Source organism: Ictidomys tridecemlineatus, chromosome 7 (assembly GCF_052094955.1).
Source record: "Ictidomys tridecemlineatus isolate mIctTri1 chromosome 7, mIctTri1.hap1, whole genome shotgun sequence".
NCBI lineage: Eukaryota > Metazoa > Chordata > Mammalia > Rodentia > Sciuridae > Ictidomys > Ictidomys tridecemlineatus.
The window spans coordinates 102,402,793-102,425,475 of record NC_135483.1 but is presented as its reverse complement, the minus strand read 5'-3'; the positions used below and the strand labels follow the sequence as shown (position 1 = coordinate 102,425,475).

The following is a 22,683-nucleotide window of genomic DNA, read 5'->3' as shown; positions in this document are numbered from 1 at the left end:
CCTTCTCCAAACTCCCAGCTAGGTTCCCCAATGCCTCATGGTCTGCCTAGACTTTGAACCTCTGCATATGTTTTATTTACTTGATTTGCGATGATCAGCTTTACATCATTTTGACTAAAAAACTGACAAGAATAACTTAGAGGAGAAAAGTTTATTTGGGGCTCATAGTTTCAGAGGTTTCAGTCCATGGTTGGCCAAATCCATTGCTCTGGGCCTGGCATGAGGCAGAACATCATGAGTGAAGGGCATAGAGGAGCAATGATGCTCATCTCATGACTGAGAAATAGAGAGTCAGGAAGAGGCCATGGACAAGAGAAAGTTTCTAAGACCATGGCCTCAGTGTTTTGATTCCTCCAGCCTAGAGTTACCAGGGAGAAGTCCATTCAAATTATTGGTTCATCAAGTGAGTTACTCCACTAATGAGATCATAGTTCTTATAATCCAGTTTTTCACCTCTGAACATTAAAGCATCACCTAACACAGAAGCTTTTGGGAAGAAATTCCAGATCCTTCAAAACTGTATGCTATTTCCCCCCATGTTTAACTAATGTCCAGAACAATTCATCCATGCAGTCACAAATACACATACCTGTACCCATATAACTAATTCTTTATTCACTTATATTTCTACACATCCACTATTTGATTATTTTAATTAGTTATCATTTTTTTTTTTTTTTTAAAAAAGAAACATTTATTTGGGGCTCAGAGTTTCAGAGGTTCATGGTCTATTGCTCTGGGCCTGGCATGAGGCAGAACATCGTGGGTAAAGGGCAGAGTGGAGCTCTTAATTTTAATTAAGTTTAACATTGAAAAAATCATATTTAAGTGAGCCCACTCTCCTACGTGTCAGAACTCAAGTGAAGATGCACAGAGTCAGCTCTCCTGAAGGTGGGGCATACACTCCCCACTTGGCCCCATGCCCCATGGAAACCTCTGCATTCATTTACGCTGCCTTCCTGAGTCTTACAGGCATTTAGTTTTTCAGTCATTATTGGAACGTACTTTTCTCCTTCCTGTGTGCATCTTGATTTATGCACAGTTCATTGAATGATTAGAAGAACAAAAAGCATGCAGCATTATTCTTAACAGTAAATTAAAGTCATGTTTTTAGGCTTCACTTTACCTGCAAATCTGTTAGAGAATCAACACATTGGCATTTACACTAAATGTGTCTATTTCAAATGTGCTAGAGTTTAGTTTGTCCTAAACTCATTGAATTCACAGTGGGAATTCATATTGCATAGTTGAGAAAACTTAGCATCAAACTCATTACCTTGGCTAGAGTCAAGGATCAAATAAATTTAATGTAGCAGATCCAGGAGTCAGACCTGATCTGGTGACTTCAAAGCTTACACTTAAATCCATTCCATAAGATCATGAAATGAACCATTAGATTACAAAATCTAAGTGAATACTGCAATTAAGTGATTCTTATACTTTCTTTCTATGATCTTTTACATTGTTTCTTCCACCAAGTTAGATACACGGTTGCATTTGTCTCCTTGACTTCCCCATCACTTTCCTTGACAACTTAGACCATTAGTTGGCTGGCCTAGCTAGAAGCAATTTTGTATGAAACTCTTCACTTGGCCCTTGGTAGCAGCTACCGTCATTATGGTGGTATTTCCTTGCACTGACTATGAATCAACTCCTAAAATCTTTGCTGTCATCATTCTAAGCCTGTCTTAGAAATCTTCCATGTGTCAGTTCGACAGATGCTCATTGCTTTCCGAGACATATCTCACTGCCTTGTGCCCTTCTGAGCATAAGCCCAGGAAGCTCTATTTCTTTCACATGTGCTTGTTCTTTCCGGCACAGGATCATGCAAAACTCTTGCTAAGAACTCCTTTCTTGGAATAATACTAAAAGTGCCAGGTCAGGCTCTTTTCTCACAAAATTAATTCAGTGCTTTAGTTTCTGTTCTTGTCCTCCCTTGTCTTGCCCCTTTCCCTCTCCTTCCTTCTCCTTCTCTTTTTTTCTTTTCTCTCCCCTACCCCTTCTTTCTCTCTCTTTTCCCCTTCCTTCCTTCCTTTCTTCCTTCCTTCCCTCCCTCCCTCCTTCCTTCCTTCCTTTTTTCTTTCCATCCCTGAACACTGATGAATTCATTCTAGATGAATTACTTGTCTAAAGTCAATAAATCTCATACTGAAGTTTACCACCTATATTTCAAACTTTAACATGAAGGCAGTTTTAACATATACATCATAAAATGACAAGTACACTAACCATAAGCTGTCTTCTTTAAATCCTGTCCTTCTAACTGCCTGAACATTGAGCCTTACGGGAAAGGTAACTTCCTTAGAAGATGAACCACAAAGAAATAAGTACATGAAGTGAAATCCTGAAACTATAAACTTTTAAAAATGTCCCTTAATAGTAGTCTCACATAACAAGAGTTTTTTCTTTCTTTCTTTTTTTTTTTTTTTTTCTTTTGGTACTGGGGATTGAACCCAAGGGCACTTTACTATTGAACTATATACTCATCTCAATTTTTTTTCATTTTTATTTTATTTTTTAAAATTTTGAGACAGGGTCTTACTAAGTTGCCAAGACTAGACTCCAACTTCTGATCCTCCTGCCTTAGCCTCCCATGACACTGAAACCATGCCCAGCAACAAACATGATTTTATATGTGAATGCAGAAGAATGTGGACTAATAAAGAAACCTACAAGTCACGAAAAAGACAGTAGCACTGGCAGGTCAGGGACAAATTGTACTCAAATCCCCATTAACACTGTTTGGACAGTCTGATGATATTGTGCAACGAACATTTTGGTGTTCTTTTCATTTTATCTTCCTTCGTGGAACTGATGGCAGCAACATAAGACTTGGGCATATCATTAAATATGAGTAGCAACTCTGGTCAGAAAAATAAGTCAAAATTTGAAAATAAAGCAAAACAAATGACTGATGTTTGCGTGGCAGAGATGCAAATTTGTTTGCAGTATGACAGACAACTCCAAAGAGGTCATTTTGAACATTCATTGGTTTTATATCTATTCCAACAAATTCATCCTAAAATTTGTTATTAAATTGTCTGCAAAAAATGTTAATATTCAAAAGTTTTTCAATTGGTCATAACCTATTACATGGCTTCCTCATTAACTACTGAGGTAAATAAAATCTATGATGCACATTCATTGTCTCTTTGCCCAAGACTCAGATATTACCTTTTTGAAGATTACACTTAACATATACCACCAGCTTGGATTTAAATGATGTTACTTTTCATTAGAAAGTAGTCAACTCTGATGACTGTTAATTCTATAATGCATGCTGACAGGGAGAAGTTTAATAATAATAATAATGAGAATGCAGGCATCTGTGGAGGTTAAGTGACTTTCAGGTATAAAAGAAAGAAAGAAAGGTGGATTTGCAAAAGGGGGAAGGAAGAGAAACAATGAGGAGAAATAGTAAAATAGAAAATAATAAAATAGAAAAGGGGATTTTAAAAAATGATGAAACCAGAAAAAAACAGGATCAGTAGGCTTTCTATATTAAGCGCATGCACACACACACACACACACACACACACACACACACACACACAAATGTGGTTTCTGCCCTGGGCAGGGACCATTTCTCACTACTGGTTGGGTGGGTCAGTGTCCAGTGAGACTATGCTGAAGTCTGGACTTCAAGGCAACCTCATCTTAGCAGTAGCCCCTATCTCTAATACTGATGAGTTCATTTCTCTGGGGAGGGTCTGGTTGGAGATGAAATGTGGAGAGGGAAGGATCTTTGAGAACAAAGGCTTTGGGGGATAGGGTAGGGAATAGAAAACAGAAGAGTGCTGCTCCATTGTTGAGCAGCAGCGTTAGTTCACTATTAGATGACAAACAGGAGCCTAAAGCAGGGCTCCAGTCAGTGCAGAAGTGGCTGAGAGGGGAAGGTGTTCTAGCCCCCAGTGGCAGTGCCCACTGTGGCAAGTCAAGTGGGAAGCAGGATGGGGATGTGCAATATGTGTAAGGTCCTGAAAAGTCAGGGCTTCAGTTGTCCTTCCAGAAAACTTAATAAACAAGTGAGCACTGAAACCAAATACCAGTTCTGCTCCCTACATACCAAGAATGTGCCCAAGTCTCAGACAACTTTGCAAGGGCTGGTGCCCTTAGAGACTGCACCAAACTGTATATTGACCTTATTTCCCAAATGTAAGAAAGAGAGAGGCAAGAAATAATTATCCTCCTAGGAGAGAGAGAGTTTAGAATCTGCCTTTCTGCCAAATTAGAAACGGGATCCTCTTTGCTCTGTTCACACCACCTTGAAGTTTCAACCCCTAAACTTATTTAAAACCCAACACCCTCCATACTCCTTAAACAGTGGATGGATCTCTAAAATATATTTATATTTTTCAATGAATCTTTTTAAATTTTTATTTATTTATTTATATGTGGAGCAGAGAATAAAACTCAGGGCCTCACACGTGCCAGGCAAGTGTTCTACCACTGAGCCAGAAACCCAGCATGGATCGATCCTATTCATCTCCATGTTTCCATTTCCTAACCTAGGACTGATTACTGAACATACACTCAGAAAATATTTGATCAACAAATGGCAGCAAAATAATGTGAAAAAATGAGGAAGAAGGACACAGAGTAGCAAGTGGAAAGGTAAGCTGAAGCAGCATGCCTGTTCTCCTGCCCTGCATTCTAGCAAATAATGTGAAGGATGCAAACTCAGCTGTAGAAACCATTAAACTTTAAGTAAACTTTTGGACATAGAGCAGAAGGGGAAGAGGCTAATCTCTTGGAGAATGAAGGATATATTTTGAGGGATATATTTTGCTTAAAATTTTTGCTTTAATATTTTAAAACAAGAAAAAAAGACCTTGTTTTATGCTTTTTTTTTTTTTTTTTTGCTTTATTTTCAGCCCAGCCCAAGAGAGGGACAGTAGCTGGGGAAGGTCACAAGTGTGTGATGAATGTGGTTGGCTTTCAGTTCACGCCATGAAACTACTGGTGTCCTTGAAACACAAGCTCAGGGCTCATCTCTGGTCTGAGCACTTGTTCTTACAACTAGATCAAATGCAGTTCTCCTTTAAAATGTCTGTATTTATTGAACAAAAGGGGAAAAATCACACCAATGTAATCTGACATTCATACCTCTGAAGTGTGGTGTGTGTGAATAGTATACCAATTTTAAAACCTGATTTCGAAAATTCCATGCTAAGGAAATGACAGTTGCAACGTTTCTCTTTCCTGAAGGCCCCAGCCTCAGACCTGAAACATTCTCTCTCTGGATACAGGAACATATAGGGGCACTTGCTGACAGATGAAAAAAGGGATAAAATCCAAGGTAGGAAAGGTCCTTTCACTCTGGATCTGTTGCACCCGCTGAGTGTGTTCTTCAAATGCTCAATCACCCACATTTCCAGGAGTGCCTAGTTATTACACAGAGTTGGGGGCACAAATGGTTTCCCATTTTAAATAGTCTTTTGTTTGCACTCTTATTTCATTTAATCTTATAAAGATACAAAATGGGAGAGGAAAATGCCCATTGTCGCATTCAACATTGGAAACTGATTCATCGTGTATTGATCATTACTGATTATTATTAAATTCAGATGGAACAATCAAGGCTCAGAGGAGGTAACTGACCAGCATACAGCTGTACAGCTATTGTTATTAGAGCCAACAACATTTGGAACTCCACTTTATTATTTTTTTAATTCATTAGATATTTATTATATACAAAATATACTGGTGACCTCAGCCCAGAGGATAAATTCACCACTATATCTGCCCCCAATGAAACATTAGCAGGGATATGGACAATAATCAGGGCATTGTGAAGACCTGTGATGAGTGGCTCAAAGAGGTCTGTGGGTGTGGGTGTGGGTGTGCAAGAATGAACTCCTCCAAGCAGCAATAGTTATCTGAACCATAAAAAAAAATATCCTGTATCATTAATGAAGGAGAATCTGACAGGTAGATGGGGAATGGGAGCAGACCCACCCTGGTTTGAACGATGGGACCTTCAGAAAGCAGTGAAGCAAAATGCTGTAAACTTGCTCTAAAGAACCCACTAGCTTTGAACACACTTTGCTAAAGAAAGTGGGAGAGGAGGAGGCATCGTTTTATTGACAGCCCCTGTGAGGTCTGAGGAATAAATTTCACTTAAGGAAATTGATTTCATTTTTAAAAACTAAGTAGGCGTGTGTGTGTGTGTGTGTGTGTGTGTATGTGTGTGTGTGTGAAAGAGAGTGTTTGTGTGTGTGTGTTGCATAAGAAATCTATCTTATTCTGTCTTAGCTTGGGTTCTCCAGTAAACAAGCTCTGAGATGGAGTGAAGGGAGTAGATCATTTTTATAGAAAGAGGTTCCTGGGAACATCTGTGAAGAAAAAAAAAAAAAGTAGGGATGCACAGAGGAGAACTACCCAGACAAACTACTGACAACAGAATAACACAGCCCCACCAGAAGGTTGGAGTTAGAATAACTCATCAGAGATGACCCTCCTTGGAAGGAGGACAGACCTTCTTTCCCTGGAGTTAGCAGGTCACTAGATAAAGACCCTTCTGGGAAGGAAAGAGCTCTAGTGATGGTTTCTCTGCAGCTAAGGCAGACCCTGAAGGGGGGAGTGTATATGAGGATTCCTCCAACAGCATTCAAAGCCTTTCTTATTGGAGACTCTGGGCAAGCATCCCAGGGTCTACTCACACAGCACAAAGGGCCTGAATTACTTTCTTTACCCATTAGCCTGAGACAAGGGTGAAGAAGTCAGAAGCTGAATTCATCATGGATCTTCTTACCTCCCATTCTACAATATCCTTACTTTAGTAGCTTTGGCTCTAAAACTCTTTCTCCCAGGATCAGAAGAATCTGATAACATAATGAGAAAGACTAGGAATCTGCCCCCACAGTTTGGGGAGGGTGTTGCTACATCTTCCCATCCACTGCTCTCCTCAAGGGCTTTCTCACCCTCTACTGAGCCATCAGGCTGTTGACAAAGACTTGAAGGAATCAAAACAGGACACTAAGTCTTAGGCTGAGGCCAGCATCAATGTGCCCCCCTGGGTTTGCTCTTTTTTAGCCTGGACTTTTCCTTGGGCTGCTAGGCATGTCCTGGTCACATTAGTTCAATGACACTTTGGCTTTGGGAAAGGTAACCTGGACCTCTGAACTGTATAATGTTTCTCAGATTGGGTCCTTGAATGTGCAAAGAAAATTGATTCATTTTCCTGAAAAACTCTGGCCTGAATCTCTTTTTGTAAGTATAATCCTAACTCATATAAATAATGGCATTCTCATTTTTCTTCCTTTACTGAGTTATAAATTTTGGCTACTGAACATACCAGAAGAATCAAATAACTATTTCCAATCCTGAGTCTCTGTGCTCTAATTCTCAGGGCTTATCTCCCTCAGCTGCATGAAAAAAAAAAAAAAACCAAGGCCATATTACACTCTCCTTTAAAAAAGACATTATGATTCCTGATAAGTTTTTACAACAGGAAAAAAACAATCAACAAACAAGAAAACTCTTCATTCTGCTCCAATTTCGCATTATCAATACAACAGAGACCAATACATGGTGAAATGAGCTTCAATTAAAACTGAAAAAAATTGTAGATAAACATTTCAAAAATGTTTCTTGAATGCAACGGGGCAGAAAACACTAAAATGGTTTATTAGGTTGGGCTAAATGTGTCCAACTCTCAACTTATTTGAGAAGAAAATAAATTTTTGCAGACGAAATTTAATGGTTTAGCTCTCTGAATATAAAAGTGGACCACTGTTGTTTCCAAACATTTTCAAGCTATAAGAATCTGATTTTGTGACTCAAAGGTATTTGGAAAGAAAAACTGATGAAGAACCTGATGGTTCTTCATCACTTCTTTTTAAGTGAAGAAACATTTTTTAAAAGGTAATTGATCCATAATAATTATACATATTTATGGGGAATAGTGAAATACTTAGATACATGTAGAGAATGTATGATGGTCAAATCAGAATATTGATATCACTATATCTCAAACATTATTTCTTTTTGTTGTTCATATTCAAATTCCTCTTTTCCAGCTGTTTTGAAACCATCCATTATTTTTAACTATAGTCACCTATTGTTCTAGGGAGCACTAGAACTTAGTCATCTGACCTAACTAATTTTGTACCTATTGACTTACCTCTGCACTTTCTACATGACACCCTCTACCCTCCAGTGACTACTATTCCATGCTGTATGATATCTACTTTCCACATGAGGGAAGAAGCATTATTAAAAAAAAAAGCATAACAAATTAAAAACTCTCACATTTTACCTTTTAAATGTTACCATGACAAATATGAATATTTATCTGACTATATCATGTTATGATAAAATCTGGTCTTCTGAAACTTCAACATTTGGTTGGCATGTTTTAAAATGTATCATTTGTTTCGCATTTGATCAAGAATCATTTTTATTGAGTGGCTATTATGTGCTTTTCCAAGTGTTTATGATGCAATAACCAAGTAAGGTTCTCTAGAGACATTTTGCTGAAGTTTGGAGGTTTTGCCAACTTCTTAAACTGAACAGAACAATTCCCTTTATGCAATTATTATATGTAACATCAGAAGTCATATGTCAATTTCTTCCAGAGGAAAATGATTCAAGTTTACTTGACATATTATTTAACTTCGAATCAAATGAAATTTTTCTGGCAAAATAAATATATCTAATTAGACATTTATACAATTTTACCAGGACAAATATTTTTTAACTTTTTGCTTTCTCAATGACATAATAAGAAGGATAATTATATATTTATGCAATAAATATGCTAAAAAGTTGTTTTCCAATTATTTCTTAATGTGAAAATAACATATACATCCTCCTGTGCTCTGAGACACATCTCATCTTCTCAAATGGAAAAGTGTTCTGACCTGCATCAAGACAGCCATACTCATGAGGCACTCAAAAGGATAAAATACAAGTTACTAATCCATGGGAGATGGTATTTGCTTCACACTATGGATCATGAATTTATAAAGTGCCTGAGTACAAAATTAATGTACATGCCAAGTCTTCTTGGTTAACCATCAACCTCTCTAAGTTTGAAAAGCTTCCCCTGCCTATAGCAATAATAGTTCTCTTCTATCCTGGAAAGAGGAGTAGCATTTGGGGGATCTCTTCATTTTATGATTTATCAAGTTGGTATAGTATTTTCCCCTGGTGATTGTAAGTTTGAACTAACTTTGGTTTATTTTGACACAAATAGAGCAACTGAGCTGAAGGGGGGAAAATGGGAACATATAACAACAACAGCAACAAAAATATTCATAAAATGAGACTTCTAGACCTACATTTGCACCAAATTTCCACTCTGTAATTGCTGTATACTTATACTCAATTTGGAAAGAATAAGACACTTTCCTTGAAATTATAGAGACATGGACATGGGAAGTATGATTGTCATTTCTAATATATCCACACAAGGAACAGATCTTCAAGTCTTAAAAGACTGGTTGCCAGTTTTCATTTTCTTTCTGAATATAAAGACAATAGTAAGCTTAGGCTAGTTGTTTTCCTACCAAGGTCAGCTTGCAGTAGCTGATCTGAAACACATACTCAAAGTTCTCCTCTTCACTTTTAGCAATGGATGGAAGGTTCTTGGATTTATCTTGCCTCATCTACATATTACTGGACACATTAGTAGGCAATAACTAAACAGAAATGGTGATACCATTAGCCAACTATAATACTGCCACGTGCTTAGAGCATATATTTCAAAACCAACATGGTATGAAATTTCTCCCATCCTGCTAGACAATGCAACCAGCAAAGTGGCATGGATGCAAGTGTCCCTAACAATCATGGTGATAAAGCAGCTTGAAGTTAAAATATCGATTCTGGGAATCCAGCATGCATTGACTGATGCATCAGCACTTCAGCCTGTCACATTCCAATGACAAGGGCAGAGCTGAGAGACACATCCTATTTTATAAAATGCAGCCTGGGTTTAGTACTGAGGATCACAGCCGCTTTGTGATTTTTGTAATGCTGAATGGTGCTCTGTTATGATTGAAAGATCCTTCAGGGACCAAAGGTATGTAGTCAGACTTATTCAACTTAATATTTAAATAATGCCACACTCACTCTATCCCAGTCAAGAATAAAACATCATTGATACTTTTCCATGCATAGCAAACATAAATATTTAGTGTCTCAAATTTTCTGATTGAAAAAGAATGCAGTCTTTCATTTGGGCTGCTATAACTGAGTAGATGATTGCAGACTGATAAATTTATTTATTCATCTATTGAACAACTGAATTATACAAAATGATGATATTGGGACTTTAGCTTTTTTTTTTTTTTTTTTTTTTTTTTTTTAGTTACCTGGCATTTCTAGATGTGCATTTCACTGAATTCTAAATGATAAAATGTAAACCAACAGGCATTTTTTTTCTTCTTCAAGTACCTTTAGGCAAATTCAATAAAGCAGAAACACATCTGAGATGGGACTTATTGGAAAGAAATATAAGAGGAGCATGTCCTCTCACCAGAGTGGACCTTGACTCCGGCTTTGGCAACCCATCTCCCCCAGCCCCTGCACATGCTATTACCTATCACCACTCACTGCATTTGTGATTAATTTAACTGAAATATTTGTAGATATAAACTCACCAAGAAACACGACTGGGGGCTGGGGATGTGGCTCAAACAGTAGTGCGCTCACCTGGCATGCACAGGGCGCTAGGTTTGATCCTCAGCACCACATAAAAAATATAATAAAGATGTTGTGTCCACCAAAAACTAAAAAATAAATATTAAAAACATTCTCTCTCTCTCTTAAAAAAGAAAGAAATCCAACTGCCACTCCTCCCTTTGAACTTGCACAAAATTTCCCACATATTCAGTCTATACAATAATTTCATAGCTACATGAAATTGGTATGAAAGAGCAAATACAAATTATGCTATCTTTTTACATTCTCCTTAGCCACAAAAAAATCATAAGTTAAACATTGACATGGAATAAAATTTATGAAAACTACAAAATACTTAAATTGATTCTGCTAAAAAAGATATTAAATCTTAATGACTAGGAAACTTCCTTAGAGAAATAAAACACAATGTTTAAATAGAATTAAAACAGCAATATAGATGTTTAAAAAATTAATAGTAAATCATAGCACCTACATGAGTTATTAATTAAGCAAAAAAACCTGTGATCATAAAGATTTTAATCACTACCATTTTAGCTTCTGCTGGATATGTAAATTATAACAGATGAAGAGAGAAACGTGATTGAGGAAAAAAAATGACACCCTCCTTCTGTTACATTTTTTTTCTTTTGGTTGACATGTTTTTGGTGACAGTTTTTTCTCACAGTTAAAAGTTGTATAAAGTCAATTTTAAAGGAAACAAGTAAGAAATGCTCCTTAAGTGGGGAGAGCATTTCATTACTAGCAGTAAAGTTATGTAGTTTGGGAGATGATTTATAGACAAATAAACAAATGCAGAAAAGAGGTTAAGTCTGGGCAGATTGGCAAATTTTGTTCACTTATTGGCATCCCTATACCAGGCATCTGAATTTCAAGTTTATACAGGAACACACTTATGGCTTTTATAGAGTTACAATATCCCTAATGTTTAAAGCTCTATTTTGTATTTTTATAGCCTTACAAGCCCTCCTCAAATCCATTTTCTAAAAATCTTTTCCAAATTATGGCTATAAAATGGCCTTGTATTAGTCCAGGAAATTACCCGAGCCAATGTTGTTGAAGCTTTCCCTCTCTCTCTCCCTCTCTCCCTCCGACACATGCACACACACACACACATGAACACGCACACACACACAATCCCTTATACATAACAAAATACAGAAATTGTAACAAGAAAAATAAAATGTCAGTTGAACAGTTGAAATGCAGTTAAAGCTCAAACACAGATGAAAGAACCCCTGTGAAATCCCACCCCTGCCTTCTGTCACACATGTGTATATTCACACACACGTCACATACATGCATGAATACTTGCACATGCATGCACAGAGAGAAGACCATGATCTCCTTTAGAAGCAGTGGCATTGCTCAATTTATGTTTCATCCAACAAGGGTGCCTGACTAGTGTTAGATGCCCAATGACTATTGAGGGAAAGTAGAAAGGAAAGAAAAGGAAGGAGGGAGGGAAGGAAGAAAAGAGAAGGAAGGGAGAAAGAAAGAAGTAATGGAGGGAGGAAAGCAAGGATTTAGGAAATGATGTTGGAATACATCCCATCTTAATCCCAACAGTGACTGCCATGTCACAGGTTAATTCCAGCTGAGAGATATCTATTCAGGGGCCTGGGACTGCTTTTCTGCGCAAGTATAAAGCACCTACCTAAGTGATATGATTTCAGGTAGGATCAGAGGAGCCCCTGGTTAAAAAAGCAATGGTTCTTCCCCCAACATATTATTGATGATTGAAATTCCTGTGAATGGGCTCAAGGATTTCATTATACTGTGACTAATAATTATCACACCTCAGGCATCAATCACTAGCAAGGGTGTCCCACTGTCCTGGAATCTTTACCTACTAAAGTCTAATAGGTTAACCCATGTTTTCCTTGAGAGTAGACTTTGAGCATAATGATGAGAAACAAAAGGAGTCCTTAGACACTGGAAAATAATATAAACCAAAGAAAAGGTACAAAAAGGGTCTGAGACTATCCTCAAATTTGCTAGTATGTGATATAATCATTTATTGCTATCACCAATGAAGCTAGACAGGAACAACCTACAGAATTGAATTTATAATTTAAAATGATATATTTTCATCATTTCCCTGACCTCAAATAAATGCAAGATTCATTGGACCTAGTCACATAGTGGTCTTGTAGGGTGTTAAACACAAAGGTTGTTTTAAGTTGTCTCCTACCTACAAACAACTGGCTGTTCAGCTGCAACCGGAAATGGCCCTCCTCTGAAGTCTCTCTGGTGCTCCTTGGAAGGCTGTCCACCTGAAGGGAGGTCTCTTTGAGGTTCCTCTCAGCCCGGACATAATGCCATTGGTTGTCATTCAGAGCAGAAGGAGACTGGACTACAAGTTCTACTGGGCCATTCCCAACATCAATGGCAAATGTGATCTCAGAAGGAGCTGAAACAAAACAAGAAAACAGGCAGAAGGATGAAAGATGAAGGAAGTTCTCAGTGTGTGGAGGACACAAGTATGTCCTGAATGAATGAGAGAAACAATTAAAGTCACTGTCATTACATAGCAGACATACTCTTTAAAATCAACACTGAAGTTGTTATTAATAATAACAACCACTAAATACTAAGAGCATACATGTTCCAAGCACCAGCACCCTACCTAGTTGGTCCTAATGGTGTAAATCCAGGAAATAGCATAGGAAACTGGGAAACTTATGCCTATGTGATAAACACTAATCTATGCAGAGGCTCCTGGGTCTTCTCAGGCTTCAGCTGTGTCATCCTGGACATCTGTAGATATGAGGTCATGTAGGCACTTTTGCTACTACAGAGAGGAGACACACAGCCTAAGCCCAGTACCCACTTTCATGATATCTCATTAGTACATATGATACAAGCATATATGCTGTTCCTGTGTCTAAAACAAACAAGAACAAAATTAATTTGAGAGACTAATTTCCTTGACCAAGGAGAGATGACTGCAATGCCTTAACACAAACGCAAGCCTCTGCTTCCACGTTGGATTACTTTTATGCCTCTTTTTGTCACTCTAGAATAATCAGATATCACCAAAGTTAGGTGGCAGCCAGTTAAGAGAAATAATACCAATGATATTAAAATACCACAAGTATCAGGGTGGTTGTGATGGTGATGGTAATAATGGTGGTGGTGATGGGAGTGATGACATTGGTTGTGGTGGTAGTGGTGATGATGGTGGTGACTGTGTGTTGATGAATGGAGTTGACGTTGATGATGATGGTGATGGTGCTCTGTAATGATTGAGAGGGATGGACGGACGTGGGAGCATAATAGGTAGACTGAGCTCTCTATCAGCCACTGTGCTAAGTACTGATGGTAAACCCTCTCATTTTAGTCTTCAAAATATCCCAGGTTGGGAGGGGTAACATTATTATTCCCATTTGAGTGGAAAAAGGCTCCAAGAAGTATGAATAATTTGCTCAAAATGTCCCAGAAAATAGTAAGAAGCAAACTCCAAAAGCAGATTTCTCATCATTTTTCTCTATTGAGAATATTGTCTTGCATTTTCCATTATTACACAGGAATTATGTAAATTTGAAGGAAGTGGAGAAGTTAATTATAAAAGTGAGGTTGAGGAGAAGGGTCTCATGTGAGAAAATGGAGCCTTCATATGCCAGACCTTGTGGTCCTTCTCGGCACTCCTTGATTGTCTCCTCTTCTCTCCCCTTTCAATCAGAAAATTTGCATTTATTTACTTGACAAAGTCATCAACAGCCAGATCTAAATTATCAAGATACCAACGGTCATCCACTTCCCCAGACTAAAACCTTAACAAAAACGTTTCCTTCCTATAAGAAGCCTTTATAATGCAACATTTCAAGTAACCAGAGACCACAGATTGCTTCACCTTCTTGTGAGCTGTGACCTTAATGAGAAGCAGTAAGTCTAAGGCTGAAAAGGGGGATTTGAGAGAATACACTGATACCACCTTTTCCTAGAGTAAGTTTTTGATGACACACTTTCTCAGTTTTCTCATCTGTAAAATGAAAATAAAAGCAATACCTAGTCATCAGGTTGTTTATAATATTAATCTATTTTTAAAGATTTTTTTAAAATATTTTTTCAGTTGTCAATGGACAATGTATTTATTTATATGCAGTGCTGAGAATCAAATCCAGTGCCTCACACATGCTAGGCAAGTGCTCTTCCACTGAGCCACAACCCCAGCTCTATATGTTAAACTTGGTGAAGTTTTTGAAGTGTGCCTGCCATCCAATATGAGCCCAAGTTAGGGATGCTACTGTCACTACTTCTGGATGACATAATTTCCCCACCCAGGTGACTTGGCTATGACTTACAAAGCCATGCATGGAAGGAAATGGAATTGAAAGAAACAAATGGGTGACAATTAATGGATAAAAGTGAAGAAAGTCCCTAGAGTCATTTTTTATTTCTGATTCACAACATCAATGGCACTTTGCAGCCCCAAACATTTCAAAACCAAATGATTGCTGAGAGATGAAGAGGTTCTGTATTTATTTCTCTCTACAGAATATAGGTAACAATAAGTAAGAATTTGGAGGGAAGAATTTTAAAGATTTTGCTAACAAATATTCCTGCAAAACCAGCCTTGTGGCGATCAAGTTCCACTCAGAGAGCACATTCTGGTGGGGGGCTCTGTGCTTGGCTGTGTCTTCCCCCACCTCTATGCTAGGTTTCCATGTATCCCTTATTGTTAATAATTGGTTTGCTGTGTATCCCCCCTACAAATCTGCAAAATCTGGATGAACTCTATTTATTTTAGACCTAGCACATAACCCTGGAAGCTCTTGCCAAATTAAAATTTTATTCATTAAAACATGGTTATATTGCAACTATAAAATGCAATTTTCCTTAGTTATTCTTTAGCTTTATATCAAGATATTAGGTTCCTGGAAAATTTTTTTAAATATTATTTTATTCAAATAACCATTAAAGACCTACAACATTTAATCTTTCCCTCCTAGAACTGAAAGAGTCAGTGAAATGAAGTACTAACAGTTAATATTTACTGAGTGCTTGCCATGAGCCAGGCACTCTGCTAAGCATTTTGGGATGACCTAATTCACTTGAGCCTTATTACTGCCTTGTGAGATTGTTACCTTACAGATGAGAGAACTATGGTACAGGTGACAAAACAAGTCATCCTAGTGGCAATGGGGTGGAGTAAAGTTTGATTACTGGTGATGTGTTTCTGAACCTCATTTTCAAAACCATTTCTCTAAACCTCACATTGAGACTCCTATATACTCTTTGGGGAAAGTTGAAGCTAGAATATATAATACAGATACTTGAAAATAATTGAATGAAATATTTGTGGGTGAATGAATGATACACCCCACAATGCCTACAGACTATGTGGTGGTGCACTGGAGCAAACCCAAGCTACTATGAATGACCCAGTGGCCCTGGGGAGGGTGGCCCTGGGAAAGCAGTAACTCTATGATAAACTTGCATCTGACTTTTCCACACCCTAAGTGTCAGAAAGATACCTTCTCTCAGCATCAACTATTTTATTGTAACCATAAAATAGTGACCATAAAGGAGTCGTCACGTTAGCCTTTGAATGGGTTTTTATCAAGTCAGGTCCTCTGCTAGGCACCAAAAATTCAGAAATGAATGGGACAAGAGGAATCCACATTTTAATTTAAAGATTGATAGTGGGATGTGAAAATGCCCCAACGGAATGTTAACCAATGCTATGACAGAGGAGAAGAAGCCTTCTGACCAGAGGCACCTTTATGATGTTCTTCCTGACCTCCATGGGAAGACCTGCTGACCATATCCTTGAGAGTGTTCTCTTAGTAAACCCTCACACGTCTCCTCTGAGGACGAAGTCCTGAGCTTCATGAACATTAAAGCCCAGCTTCATTTCTGTGTCCTCATCTCCCAACCCGGGTCAGACATGAGAGTGATCTCAGGTACATTTGTGGAATAAGGAGGTTGCAAGTCTTTAATGTAGCCAATTAACCTCCCTGACCTCTCATGTCCACATCTATAAAATGAGAAATATGAACTGAGAGGAAGAAATATGGTCATAGTGTTCAGACACAAGCGCTCTCTGAGGATCTGATGACTGCTGTGATTTTTGTCTTTTACACTATAGTTTTGCACAAAATCTCAGGAACTTTGTGAATGCCCTATGCCTTGAGATCTGGAGGAAAGTCATTCTGTGTTCTCCTGAGTCCTAACATTCTTGAATCTTGAGACAATTCTTCAAAGCAGAGTAGGGAGCTGATGTAAGGATCAGAGGGATGGGATTGAGTCCTGGATTCTGAGCCTTCAAAGTGCATGGAAGGACTTTCTGGATTGTTATATATACTCTCCAGGTTCATTTTCTTCCTCTGCATATTGGATGAGAAATTGAGCAATGATAATTATAGTACAATTCAGAGATAATCATAGGTAGGATTATTTGAAAACAAAAGGAATTAATGTAAAGATTTTAGTCAAGAAACTAATCAACGTAATCACTCAACAATTCAGTGAAAATTAATTTTAGCAGTCTTAATTTTTACTATTCTCTGAGGTTATGACTATCATATATTCAAATTAACATTGAATTTAGTAATATTCTTAGTAGGATACATCTGAAATGAAAACTTTAAATATTTCTGTCTCTCTACATATATATGTATATATACATGACATATACTTATGTTTTTTTTTTTACTCGGAAACTCAGGAAATTTATGGATTTTTTTTCTACTTAATTCACACTGAGAAGTATTATAGAGATTATTTGAATTAATATTATTAAAATCATCCAGATAATTAGAATAAAAAATGAAAAGATTAAATTTTAATCATTTACAGAATAAGTGATAATATATTAGGCCACAAATAATACTAGGATTACAATTGCACTGAAAACTAATATGTCCAAAATTAAATGCCTATTTGCTGGTTCCCAATAACCACTCTGGGTATATTTTTTTGGGGGGGAGAATACCAGGGATTGAACTAGGGGCACTCAACCACATCCCCAGCCCTATTTTGAAAATTTTTTTTAAGAGATAGGAGCTCACTGAGGTGCTTAGTTGCTCTCTTTTGCTGAGCCTCTCTTTGAACTCACCATCCTCCTGCCTCAGCCTCCCAAGCTGCTGGAATTACAAGTGTGTGCCACCAGGCCAGAACTCTGGGCATTTTTATGCAATGACTCATCTCAATCCTGAAAGATGTGCCTTAGAAGAAATCATAATTGATTTCCTTCTACCACTCCCTCTATAATAGTGCCAGAGTTTGCTTTGGGAAACTACCTTCTCTTGCACTTTGGTATCAGGCTAGCTTTGCCTCAGATGGGAGGGATTTTAGCATAAACAATCTACCATCTTTTCTTGTCTGGCCACAGTCTTTGGTGTCCAGGTTATCAGGTGAGTTTTATACTACCTAAATATTTGATTATCTGGAAATGAAATGACTCTAGTCTTTTGCAATGTAACTCTGCTGTAAAGGACAGCTAGCCTGAAGGAAATATTAAGAATTTAGAGCACAGAGAAGATACAAATCATCCACTGATGACTTTTTTTCAGTTGCTGAATTCAAACAAATGAAGCCAGACCCATGGCCTCTGTGCTAAGCCATGCACCCCAGAACCAGGGTTGAATTCCCATTCTTGTGTCTGTCAGTTCAGAATGAGTTTTCTGTTAATTGTGGCCAAACACATCCAGTTGGTATCTGAGTGTTGTCAATGCCATGGTACATTAATAAATACTGAACAGGTGAAGAAATGTCCAAAGTGGCTCATGAAATGACTTGGACAGACAGAAATCTGAATCTATATTGGGCTCTATAATTCAAGTTCTTTTTATTACATTATACCTACTCTTAAAAGTGATTTCCTATGCTCCTTCTTATCTAATCCAAATACCTAGTTCCATATGCATACCATTGTGGGATAATTGTCAAATGGCAATTTTTCCCACAATCCTGTTTGAAACACATTCTCTAAAACTTGAGAATATAGTGAAGTATTTTCCTTTTCACAGACTACAGGCTAATCCCAAGGTGACAGAACCCAAATGCCTTAGTTGGAAGTAACTTAGAAGAAATGGATTGGAAATTTGACGGAAACCTGCTGTTTCCTGTCTATCAATTTGGATATATCAACCTTGGAAGCTGCTATTCAGATGGTTATAAAGGAATACTCCTTGGGGATGGAAGCAGAATCTATTTGGAGCCTCTGCATCTGGTAAAAAGACTTTTCCTTTCCAAGCAGCTAGAGTATATGGGTTCCTTGCTATGAACTCTTTAGGGTAAAAAAAATCCCATCTGCCTAAAATCCATAATGTGAGTGAAGCTGCAAATAAAAAATGCAAGATGCCCTCACAATTTGAGCATTTTCTCTTATAAACAATAATAGTGATAAAGATAATAACATATTTTGGAAACATGAAACCTTGCACTTTATTTTTTTATATTAAATCTTGTTTTAGAAATCTAAATTCACCAATCTCGTGATAAAATATGCACCAAATAATTACATAAATTAGTTTTTTTGGTAAATTTTTGTATTAAGAATATCTTTGTACAATTCAAAGGGCAAAAAACAGCACCACAAAGTACAAATTAGAAATTGATATGTAATTAATGCTAAATTATAACTCATTATCCTCCAAAAGTATACCATGACTTTGCTGTGGCTTTAATGAATCAAAAGGCCGTGGGGCCTAATTTTTATTACATTTACAGTGAGCTTATTGCTTCCATATTATGCAACATTTTCAGAGCATGGCCAAGTTAGTATGAGGAATTTCATTTTACACCATAGCCACAAAAGCTTCCTCCCATTAGTAGACTAAATCCTTAGAGGAAAAGGTGAAACTCCCAATTAAGAGGCTCTCTTGCTTTGTATGTATTGTCCTGTAGCTGAAAAGAAAACACTTAGCTGTTCCTTGATTTGCGGGAGATTTATACAAGTATCTCTGCCATCTCTACCAGGCAATGCTTCTGTTTCCTTTTCCAGATCTCTCAAATCCCCAGTGTCTGTTTCTGAAGTGTTGCTTTGTTTTTTCAAGATATTTCATGCAGTCACATCATTGTTGTGATATGGTCAGTTGCTTCACTCAAACTATACACAGAGGGATGGGGCACTCAGTGACAGGCCCAAGTCATCACTCTCATGTGCATAACAAGGGCAAGGCAGGGGTGTAGTCCACACTCTGTTTGTGAGCAATAAAAGTATGCATTGGGTGCAGAAAACCTAAAGGAATGGCATAAGCAATTAAAATGTATCTGATTCGTTCTGGTTTTTTGTTTTGTTTTGTTTTGTTTATTGGTACTGGGGAGTGAATCTAGGGACGCTTAACCACTGAGCCACATGGTCAGCCCTTTTGTGTATTTTATTTAGAGACATGGTCTCACTGAGTTACTTAGAACCTCACTAAGTTGCTGAGTCTTGCTTCCTGGCTCAGTCTCCCAAGCCAGTGGGATTACAGGCATGCACTACCATGCTTGGCTTTATTTTCATTATTGAACAGTAATTCTAAGCAATGTCAATGATAAAACATTCCTCCACCAAAATAGTTTTTTGCTCATCTACCTTTCGACAGATGCTAAAGTCACTGTAAAATTTTAATAATGTATATATCAACTTCATTTTATTACTATATTTTATTACTTGCCACTTAATAAATGTTATAGTCTGGGGCAAAGTCAATACAGACAACTATTTAAAGTGTATTTAAACACTGCTGGCTTCTGAACATGCAGACTCACACACATGTTTATTTTCAAGAGTAAGAACTCAACTTCTGCCGTTTTATCTATACACTTTCTGTGCCATCATTGTTTAGCTTGAATCTACTATTAAATGCAAAATGTTCAGTACCACAAGGGTTGTACCCTAAAAGAACTCAAGAAATTATAAAGCATTGGAAATTTTATTTTCACTTAAAAAAAAAAACGTATTATTAATTTTCTGGTAAAAGCAGAAGATATTTGGTTTCAGAGCTATTTGGAATTTCGTAGAGCTGATCCTAAAACAATACAGATACAGTACCATAATTTCTGGAATTTATTGTAAAATAGAACTTTTATTAATCTTTAGCAAACATTTGCACATCTGTGGCTTTATGTGGAAAACCAATCTAATTTAAAATTAATAAAGAAATATTCTTTGTTCAACATAGAACACAGATGGACAAATATGACTAAGACTCTCTTTTTAACACAAACATGTATACAAAATAAATTTTGATGAAGTCATCAACAAATTTGTAGAAATAAAGATTTAGAAACAGAAATGTTAATGTCTTCATTACTGGTAGAGATCAAAAGATTGGTACTTCTCATTTTTAAAGAAATTATTTGCCATTGTATTTCATGTACTGAAATATATTTTAGTAGTATCATTATATATAAACTGCTCAATAGTAGAAGATTTTACTATTTGTATTTCTATTTTTTTTCAAATCATGTGATGATTATTGCTGAAAAAAATCTGTATATGGGGGATGGGCTCTCTATAGGAAGATGGACATCCTGGCATCTCATTCTGTAGATATGCCCCTGTTCATGAGGAAAAGATGGGGAAACTGAGAATTCTGATTGTCTAGTAACACTATCTTAGTGGGAGGAGAGAAGTCAGGAAATCACTTTTGAAGCACCAGTGCAACAAAGAGTTTACCTCAAATGTCAACAAAACGTATAATTATGATAATGATCTCTACTTTCCATAAAAGGTATATTCCTTTGGTATAAAATCTCAAAGTCATGGGTAAAAAAAAAATAACCATGGCTCAGATAATGGAACCCACAATAGGTATCATCAAGAATTTCTGGAATGTATATATTTTGATGACAGAATGACTCATAAATGCTGATAGGACATAGTTAGATCATAAAGAATTCAGAGGAAGTGGAAATTATCACTGCTAATTTTACCCTTGTCCAGAAAGATTAACTTGATGATAAAACACCACTGTGCTGTGGTTGGTGTCAAAGTCAAGGCTAACACTTATCCTGAAGATCAATGATAGTAAATTTGTAGATGAGGGCACTTACAGCTTATTTCAAGTCGGATGAAGTCTTTAATGCCAAGGTTTTCAAGGAAAACTCCAGATAAAGCGGTGGTTTTAAAAAAGAAGGAAATATCGGCACTGAATTCCGCATGGAAGGTAGGAAAGTGGAGATAAGAGGCTTCAGTATAAAATGAAACAGCATTCCAGAAGTGTCCTGCAAATGAGAACATCCTTAAGCATGGTTCATTGTTTTCTATGCAGGATGGAAAACACTGGGCATGTGGATAATTTTCAGGACTAGGGGAGACTGCAGGGAAAAGGAATAAGCGAGTTAAAACATCTTGTGCTCATGTAATGCAGAGAGAAAGCTTCTTTCGATTTAGTACTCACGGTCGCCATAGCAACGCAAGGGACCAATTCTCCAAGCAGCTTCTGAGTTTGATCTGTTGGTATCAGTGATAACTATCTGAGTGACAGGCAAGTGGTCTTTGAAGGAAAGAAAGCCAGTATCATTTGTCCTGCAAAATATAAATTGAAAAAAAAAAAGAGGACAAAATGTGAATAATCTCAGGACTCTATGTCAAGACCCCTCTTTTCAAAAGTAACCTGATTTGATTGTAGAAGGCACGAGTGCAGGAGTATAGCAGACGGTCTTTCATCTCAGGAGTGTATATGGAAGGCTGGAATGCCAATTACAAAACCCATGGCCGGCTTCCAAATACCACTGGATTTTACATCTTCCCTAAATGTGGTTGCAGAAACACTGATAGTTTACAAGGATTTCTGCTACTCCTTGTGACTAAGAGCACCCCACCTGCCCAAAACAGTGCTAATGTAATATTAAACGTCACCTCACTTCCTCATAAAAAAAAATCAGCTATCTTAGCAACTAACTTGAAATAGACATCACAAATCCCTCTCAAAGTCACTCCAAGGACTTGTTTCAGTCACCTGCCAACAGGTTTTAATCAGCTTAAGATGTTTCTTATCACTTTTTAATTCATGTAAATATAAATCTTTATAGTTACTGGTTGCTTTTCATTTTGTTCTTCCTTTTAAAGATCTTAAAAGTTAATGACTCTGACTT

General features: G+C 37.2%; 1 protein-coding gene across 2 annotated transcripts in view; it reads right to left on the bottom strand.

Annotated features, from left to right (window-relative positions):
- Cntnap5 (contactin associated protein family member 5) overlaps positions 1-22,683 on the bottom strand; it is a 790,097-nt gene that overhangs the window by 126,619 nt on the left and 640,795 nt on the right. For both annotated transcript variants that reach the window (XM_021721849.3, XM_078017259.1), the window contains exons 15-17: positions 21,987-22,114; positions 21,640-21,810; positions 12,842-13,060 (exon numbers count right to left, since the gene is read on the bottom strand). In XM_021721849.3, coding sequence (XP_021577524.2) covers positions 12,842-13,060; positions 21,640-21,810; positions 21,987-22,114 — 518 coding nt within the window. The remainder of the gene's footprint in view (positions 1-12,841; positions 13,061-21,639; positions 21,811-21,986; positions 22,115-22,683) is intronic.